General features: G+C 51.5%; 1 protein-coding gene across 1 annotated transcript; it reads right to left on the reverse strand.

The window, feature by feature from the left end:
* Positions 1–140: 140 nt before the first annotated feature.
* CLIC1 (chloride intracellular channel 1) lies at positions 141–5,886 on the reverse strand. Its single transcript, XM_032847143.1, has 6 exons — positions 5,643–5,886; positions 3,470–3,579; positions 3,154–3,279; positions 2,888–2,994; positions 1,553–1,734; positions 141–529 (listed from the first exon to the last, which is right to left on the reverse strand). Exons 1-6 carry the CDS (start codon positions 5,679–5,681, stop codon positions 368–370), a joined length of 726 nt encoding a protein of 241 aa, XP_032703034.1. The 5' UTR covers positions 5,682–5,886; the 3' UTR covers positions 141–367.
* Positions 5,887–9,136: the final 3,250 nt, after the last annotated feature.

Here is a 9,136-nt window from a genome sequence, read left to right on the forward strand (position 1 = left end):
GACCGGCATGAGGAATGGAAGCCTGACCACCAATACCCCTCTTCTAAATTCCTCGCTTCTGCCTTGAGCTCAAGGTCACTGACCCACCTCTCATTCCCGTGTTAGCCACACTCAAGACCCCTTTGTGTAAAACGACACTGTATTTTCATTCTGTATTTTATTACTGAAATACATTGTCCTACCCGCACCACCCCACAATAAAAATCTTACCTAGATTCCCCATCTTTCCCCTCAGCCCCCCAGCCAGCCCTGCACAAGTGCTCCAGGATTCTCTGCCCACTGGCTGTTTTGGAGTGTGTCCCTTGGATAGCCACGTGGAAACCAGCTGCTGCCTTTGTGCAGAGGGAGACGGAGCCTCAGAAAGCACTTATTTGAGGGCCTTGGCCACTTGCTCATAAGCCAGCTCGATCTCCTCATCATCTGGACAGGTGGAGGCAAACTCTTCCCGAGCATAGGCATTGCGCAGGTACCGATGGACTCCTCGGAACACCTCTGGGATGGAGAATCCCCTGTACTTCTTACATACAACCTGGGGGTGGGGAGAGGAGAGGGATCAATGAGATCAACATGTTAGCCTCAGGGGAGCAGCCCTGGCAGCTAGGCTCTTGGGTCTTTCCCTTCTCCCAAGACTTCCAGGATGAAATCTAGCCTTCCTGACCAGGCATTCAAGAACTCCCGCTATCTGGCTTCTCTTCCTGTGATTCTTCTCTCCTCTATGAATCATCCAACTGGCTTTCTTAACTCCTCACGATCTTCTGTCTTCACCCTTCCTCTCCACTCACTGAAATCCTGGCCATTTTTAACCAGCTCCTTTTTAGACCACCCGGTTCCATGGTGCCATTGCTCTCTTCTTGATTTTACTGAGATGTAATTCACACATCAGAAAATTCTCCACTTGAATTTCCACAGTGACTTTTGTCCCTATTTTTCATTTGGCTTTTAATCATGTTTTGTTACTTAACTTTCATGTGACTGTTCTATCTTCCTGGCTAGATTTCAAATCCTTTGAGGGGAAGGACCAATTGTCAGTCATCCATCTTTATTGTCTTTCAGTGCTTAGTACACAGATGTTCAATACAGAGGTCTGTGCAGACTGACATTAGGCCCATGTTTCACAAACTAAACCATAGCTTTGAGGCTGAGTAAAAAACATGGGAACCAGCAGTTTTCATCTTTCATCACAAGACAGAGTGGAGACCAATGCTATAAAAAGAGTTAAAGCTCTGATTTTAGGAAAAGCCTGCTTTGTGTGATGTGGGGATTTGGCAGTGATAGAGACAGGAAGAGCACTCTTGACAACAACATTGGGATATGTTACTCCCGGCCAGTCTGCACCCACAGCCTGTATCACCGAATGTTAATTCTCTAAAGCAACAGCCTTGAAGCAATGACTGGTGAGAAGGAATGGGGTGTGTCTGCTATTGGTGGCAATCCATGGAAACCATCCTAAGAAAGAAATCACCTTTGGAGCCGTTGTCATAGGGAACCTGTGTGGGAGCTTCTTCAAGAGTCATCCCAGAGGCCACCCTCTGCTCATACAATGACCACCCACCTGTACTATGTGGAGCTTTGGCAACAGGTTGCAGTCAGCGAGAGTGAGCTCATTGCCATCCAGAAACTTCCTCTGAGAGATACCCTCATCCTCAGCACTGGTCTCATCCACTTCTTCTGGGAGGGGTGATGTCAAGTAATTGTCTAAAACTTTCAGGGCTTTCAGGAGCCCCTTCTCCAGATCTGTGCAAGAAAGGGGAATTGGTAAGAACATCAGGAGAGCAACACAGTCCAGGAGGGCCTGGGGAGTGGGGCCAGTCCAAATAATAGTATCTGACACGAATGTAGTTCATTTTCCATGTGTTATTTTAAGCACTTTACACACAAAAACTCTTAATTCTCACATCAACCCATGAAACAGGCATTGTTAGCCTCATTTTATGGATCTGGAAATGGATTTACAGAGAAATTAAATGAACTGCCCAAATTCACCCAGCTAGTAGGGTTTAATCTAGCTAGGGAAGGTGTAGGTTGTCTGGATCTAGAGTCATTGTTGTTGCTGTTGTTTTTAAGATTTTATTTATTTGACAGAGAGCACAAGCCCAGGGAGAGGGAGAGGGAGGAACAGACTCCCTGCTGAGCAGGGAGCCAGATGGGATGTGGGGCAGATTCCAGGACTTTGGGATCATGACGTGAGCCGAAGGCAGACCCTTAACGGACTTAGCCATCCTGGTGCCCCCCCCTTTAAGATTTTATGTATTTATCTGACAGACAGAGATCACAAGTAGGCAGAGAGGCAGGCAGAGAGAGAGGAGGAAGCAGCCTCCCTGCTGAGAAGAGAGCCCCAATGTAGGGCTCCATCCCAGGACCCTGGGATCATGACCTGAGCTGAAAGCAGAGGCTTTAACCCACTGAGCCACCCAGGTGCCCCACCCCCCTTTTTTAAAGATTTATTTATTTGAGAAAGAGAGCACAAGCCGGAGGGAAAAGGAGAAGCAGACTCCCCACCAAGCAGGGATCCCATGACCCCAAGACAGCGACCTGAGCTAAAGGCAGACACCCAACCAACTGAGCCACCCAGGTGTCCAGAGAGTCACTGTTTTTAAGCACAACCCTCTTCTGCCACGAAACAGGCCAGCAGCCAACCCAACTAACACAGTGGTACACGAGAGGCTAGGTGACAGACAAAGAGAAACTTAAAGTCAAAGGCAATGAAAATGCAAGGAAATATTGAGTTTAAACAAAAATAAGGGGGCTGGGGTGGGAGGCAGTGAGGGTTTGCCAACATCTGCTCCATCTCCCCTATACTGGAATTTCCAGGTGCCCCTAATGCCTCCCAATCCCTGGATCTTCTCCATTCCTCCTAGCACCCTGGCCTCCAACCCTTGAGACTCACTATCATTGAGTGCTGGGTTTGAATTCTTGATGTAAGCAGAGAATTTGGCAAATATGTCCAGCCCCGCCGTGTTGGACTCAGGGTTCAGAGCTGCCAGCTTGGGGTACCTGAAAGCCAGTAGGAGAAACAGGAGAAGCTATCTTCCAGGGAGGAGCCTCAGCTCCCGTGCTCCAGCCCCCCACCATTCTGGTTTTCCATTTCTTCCACCTCCCTCTCCCCTAGAATCTCCCAGCTACCCAACCCTTCTTTTCCAAGTGTCCTTGTACCTGGGAGGGCAAAGCACCGCCTCTAGGAACTCTTCAATCTTGTTGGTGTCTGTGTGCACTTCCGTGCCATACAGCAGGAATGGGAGCTGCCCTCCTGGACACAGCTTCTGCACTGTCTCTGTCCTCCTGAGAACAGGCCAGGCATCAGGACAGGAAAATGGGGTCAGGGAGAATCAGAAAGGGGAGATGAAGCATGTGGAAAGAAAAAGGAGCTCTGGGTGGAGGGCGGGGGTGGGGGGAAAGCCACAGGATGAAAGGACTAGGATGGGTGAGCGTGCACGCAAACGGGGTGTTAGAGGAACAGAAATTGGCCCACCTCTTGGTGTCAACAGTGGTGACGTTGAAGGTGACTCCCTTGAGCCAGAGCACCATGAACAGTCTCTGGGAGAAGGGGCAGTTCCCAATCTTGGCCCCATCACTGCCAGCCTGAAAAGTAACCCCCACCCCAAGGTTAGGCCTGGTATACTCCACCTACCACAGGCCATTCTCTGCCCACCCCCCCTCCCAGATCACACCGTTTTCTGCCTAATCATGACACACAGTCTCAGGGCTAACAGCTCTCCCCAGACATGGGCTCTCCACTCTGGAGGCGGAGTAAACCTAAGGGCAGATTAGCGGGGAAGTTTTCTGCAAAGGTCAGCTTCTGGTTCCCCACAGAGTTCAGGACAGCTGGGAGGTAAGCAGAGGGATTGGGTTTGGGAGAACTCGGGAGGATCTGGACCCTAGAGAGGGAAGACAAACAGTAATGCAGTGTTACCTGCTATCCTAAGCACATACAAAAGCGTATTTAACTCTCCCAAATCCCTAGAGAGGGACTTTGGTGAGGCCAGGGTTGTAGGCTAGAGGCCTGGATTCCTGGATTCCTGAATGGAGTAGAGCCTGAGAATGGGCAAGGTACCATGGGGTTTGGAAGCCAGAGTTCTGGTTCTCTATACCTCCACCCTCCTTCTGGCAGCTGGGTAGGGAGTCAAGGGGCCCAGGGCCTCTAAAGATGTAGAGGGCTTTGTAAAGAGGGGCTGCCCTCTAACTGGCAAGTGGTGACCTCATCCCCCAAGGGACCCCCCCTGGGCTGAGAGTGATTCATCTCACACTGTCTCTGCCTCAGCGGCTTCCTTCCTGGCAAGGAGTGGGGGCAGGGACCTGTGAGGCTGAGGCCTGGGCAGCAGAGGGCCACCTTCCTCTTCCCCACACACTACTTGCGGGGTCTCCCAACACATGGCCCCAGCTCCAGATGACTCTCCTCACACTGGACCCAAGGCCAGACTCTGTAGGGCAGCCTCACCCACGAATAAAAATAGCCCTTGAGGCGAGTGTGAGTGAGGTGGGGACCACACCTAAGGGGGGCGGACCCTGCCAAGGCTGGGCACAGGGAGAAGGAATGGCTTCCCCAGAAGCCCCAAGCAGCAAGGAGGGAAAAAGCAGCAGGAACACACAAAGAAGGACGAACAAAGGGGGGAAGTGGAGAGAAAGGCGGCAGGAAAGTGAAGGGTGGGGAGAATGTGCAAACAAGGAGGCACAGACGGAGAGGGAGGTGCAGAGATGAAGTCCGGGATTGGGTAAGAATGCCCCTGCAGTGGGGAGGGGAGCAGAGCAGAGAGAGTGAAGTCCCCTAGTCCGCTGTCTGCGCTTTCATCTCCAAAGGCCAAAGGACCACCGTTCCTCATCCACACCCACTGAGAGAGGACAGAGCTGGGCGACTCTTTCTGCTGTTTCTAAAACCCCCAAACCGTAAACACACTAACTCAGTTCTCTTCCTCCTTCTGATCCCTCTCCCCACCTATTCCCCTGGTAGCCCCAGCTAAACTCCCATATGGTCACCTCCCTTTCTCTCGCTTCTCCAAGTCCCGGGGACCCTTCCGGGCCCACCCTCTCTCGGGTTGCACTGCTAGAACCCCACTGCCATTCTCCATCTCCTTCCACCCCACCAGTCCTCCGCCGGGGATCTCCTTTCAGCCCTCCTCGCCACACCCTCTTCCTTGAAACCTGCCCTGCCACACACACACACACGCACACGCACTCTCTCTCACTAACTCACTCACTCCTTCAAGTCTCTCCCAAGACACCCCTCACTCTGGTCTTCTCTTACCACCACATGTCCTGATGTTTCCCTCTGACCCTCCCAAACCCTGTTGAGTCCCACTGTCCCCTTCTCTCCCTTCTTTCCATCAGCTTGTCCCCCCACCCCCAACCCCCGTGAATAGTCTCAACTCCTGGGACCTCTTCTCTACCTTCTGGCCCTTTAGGCTGCTGAAACTTGCACTTCCACAAACTTTTCAGGGTCGAGCACAGAATTCTCATTACCCGCACTCACAACAACGGTCTTCCCCTCCCGAGGCCACCCCCAACAACGCGCGCACACTAAAGACTGCACGTGGGGTTGGGTGGGGGTCAAGGAGAGAAGGGATTGGGGAGTCAAGACTGTAGCTGGGTCAAGGTGAGAGTTGCCTTCCAAGAATGGGGAGGCCGGCCTAGGAGCGAGGTGTTCCTACCTTCACGAACAATTCAACCTGGGGTTGTTCTTCAGCCATGGTTGCGACGGGGACCAGGAAGCGGCCGGCGCTGGGGGAACTGGGAGGGGCTCGGGCCGGGGAAGGCGGGTCTCACGGGCAGGGATTCTCTCCCCCAGACTTAGGGCTGTCCCTTCAGCGCCACACAAGCCCGAAAAGACCCGCTCACACAAGACCCGGCTTCCCCACCAGCCCAGCGTACCCCACACCCCGCCCCTCCAGCTCTATCCCCCACTGGGCTAGATCAGGGAGCCGCTGACTCACAGACCGGCCCCGCCCTGAACCTGGGGAGGGGACAGGAGGGGGCGGGACTCGACGATCTAGGCAGTGGGTCCGGACGGGGAGCCTCAGGTCTCCTAGAGGATAAGGGATGGGGGTGTTAAGGAGGAGGGAATCCTGGGAACCTCCTTGTTTCTCCACCCGTCTCCTTGAACACAGTTTTTTTTTTTTTTTCTGCCTCAGTTTCCCTGCTGTATTAATCAGAGGACACTCCCACCCCACCCTCACACAAGAAACGACCCCAACAGCTTGGTCAAGCCCATGAGGTCCCAGGGGGTAACTTTAGAATGTGAAGGTGGTCGTTTATTCCTTTTCCCACATTTCTTCCAGACTCCAGCAGGACCGACTTGGAAGTAGACACTGAAATTGGGGGAAGAGAGTGGTGAAAGGTAGGGGAGGTGATAGGAGGGGAGACATCCAAGCCTCCTGCTAGGGAAACAAGAAGCTGAGCCAAAGGGACTCATCTCTGGGGGAGGTCAGCTCCTCCTCAATAGCCTAGTCAGCTAAAATGCTTCCACTTCTGCCCCCATTGCGGGGGCTCCTTCCTGTGCCCCTTGCCCTTTTCTCACTGATATGTTGAAGATGAGAGAATGGGGGCGGGTGGAGAGTGGGGTTATTGTGGCCCTAGAATAGAGTTGCACTGATCCTGGAGGGGATGGTAGCTGGTCTTAAGCAAAGATCAGATGGCATAATGTAAGTGGAGTCCTTGGGGACACAAATAAGTAGGGAGGTAGAGGAAGAGTAACTTGATTTTTGGAGGTTCTGTCAAATTCTTTATGAGCTGCTGAAAAACGGCTTAAAAATATGTCCTCCAAACTGGACACATTCCAGCCTCCTTATCTTGAATCTCTCTCCTACGCTACCATACCTTCTCTTTCTTTCTCACCACCTGTTGTCTAACAGACCTACAGTTACAGAAAAACACAGTGGAAGTGTAAGGATGTAGAGGAGCAAAACAGGACTTGACACTGGAAGAAAAGGAGACTTCGAGGAGGACTGGGGTGGAGTGAGAGTCGTGCTGCTGGAAACCAGCAGTTAGTGGTTTCCTCTCCTGCTTCCTCTTCTGTGGGTTTTCACCTCCCTGGGGGAAGGCCTATCTCTCTCCTCCCCAGTGAGAAGATATATTGTGTTTGTTCCCTTGAATTGTAAGATCCTGTAAGGTTGTAGGATGATTTCATGAGTGTGTGTGTTGAGGGGGAGGGTCTCCTCCATGGGTGATCCTCAGATTCTGCACACAAATCCCTTCCACATGAGGAAAGGAGGTCAAAACACCCCTACTCAGGACCCTCTTCTGTTCCAGCCAATCAATGTCTATCAGAGAATCTGCCCCACAAAGATCTCCCTTGTGGAAGATGCCTCAGGCAAATGGGGCCAGGCCTGCGCCCAAACAGGTTTTGGCAGCTTCTTTCCTGCCTCTTTCTGTCCTACGGCTTTATGGCTAGAGCTGGTTTGATCATCAATATTGACTTTGGGTGGCTGGCATGGCTACCCACAAGGTATTTCTCCTTCATTTCCCAGATGACAGGTAATGCTGCCCTCTCCTGGTACTATCCAGCAATGCCCCCTGGGCTGCGCCCCCAAATCCTCCATCAGAGACGTTTCCCTCTGGTCTCACCTCCTTACCCCTGCTTTTCTCCTATCTCAGTATCTAACCTTTCCTTCAAAGGGTGGCTTTTTATTTCACTCCCCAGCCTTCCCTAGCTTGGTAAACCAGTCTCTAATCTCTTTTCACCCCAGATTGGAAGGTGTGTCCCTCCCTGACACGCCTTAGAGTTGTGACGTCTCTTCCAGGTTTCCACAGCTCCATTGCTCAACAATTTGCCAGGGGTAACCATTAACCTAGTCCTTAATTCCCTCCCTTACCTTCCTTGCTGGAGGGGATTTTCCAGTCCTTGAGTGGTAGAAGTGGGTTAACCCACCATTTTCTCTCACCTCCTGGATGGGATCTCCCCATCTCAGGGTACCTAGGACAAAGCTGGAGAGGAAGATGCATTTTAAGGGATATTATTTTGTTTTATTTTTCATTTAACTTAATTTTTTTACAAAAAGATCATATTTATTTATTTGTCAGAGAGAGAGGGCACAAGTGGGGGAGCAGCAGGCTGAGGGGAAAGCAGGCTCCCCGCTGAGCAAGGAACCTGATGTGGGGCTTGGTCCCAGGATCCTGAGATCATGGCCTGTGCTGAAAGCAGACTCTTAACTGACTGAGGCACCCAGGCATCCCAAGGGATCTATTTTTAAAAGTATGTATTTATTTCTGTCCCCCTCATAATCTCCTTGCTTCTCTTCTCACACACACTAGAAGGTAAGCTTCATGAAGCCCATAATTAATGTTCAGTACTTTGAGTCTGCCACCTGGTCCAGAGTAGGCACTAAATAGTTGCTGGGTGAGTGAATGACACTCCTCTGTCTTTAGGGGTGCGGGTGTGTGCACCTGTAGAGGGGTATAGACATGTCTCAGTGGGGGGTGTAGGTGTTCTCAGGTCTATTCTCCACCGGAGTTTTGTGTAATTTGAACACTTCTATGCTCCTCTGGGGAGACCAAAATTTAAGCCGGGCACAATATTGCCCTCCTGGGTCATACCCTGCATCAAGGAAATAGGCAAAGGAGGACTAAAATAGGAGTCTCACTTATTTCTGCTTATTTGATATATTAGTAGCTCTTACTAGTTTTCCAGGAACTGTCCTAAGCTTTCACAAATATGAACTTGGTACAAATTTATTTTTTTAAGATTTAATTTATTTGTCAGAGAGAGAGAGCACAAGCCAGGGGTAGCAGCAGGCAGAAGAGGGAGAAGCAGGCTTCCTGCTGAGCCATGGCGGGGAGGACTCAATCCCAGTACCCTGGGATCCTGACTTGAGCCGCGGGCAGACGCTTAACCAACTGAGCCGCCCAGGTGTCCCTCGTGGGTACAAATATTAATTTAGAGTTGTTGGCATAGGCTCAATTAATGTTGCTTATCTCCACTCTCCGGAAAAAAATGCAACTCGCGTCTGCCCCTTTAGCCAGCTCCCCCCTCAATACCCCTAGACCAGTTCTCCGGGTTCTGACTCGAGCTCCCCTTCCGACTTTCTCACAGGCTCTACTTCGCGTCAATCAAAGCCTAGAAACCGGGAATGCCAGAGGCTCGAATGCCAAGCAACCCCACGGGCGGGAAGTTTGAACGTTCTGGCACCGCCCCATACGCGAATAGGCC

The sequence above is a fragment of the Lontra canadensis genome, unplaced genomic scaffold (assembly GCF_010015895.1).
Source record: "Lontra canadensis isolate GAN:19392208 unplaced genomic scaffold, GSC_riverotter_1.0 scaffold186, whole genome shotgun sequence".
NCBI lineage: Eukaryota > Metazoa > Chordata > Mammalia > Carnivora > Mustelidae > Lontra > Lontra canadensis.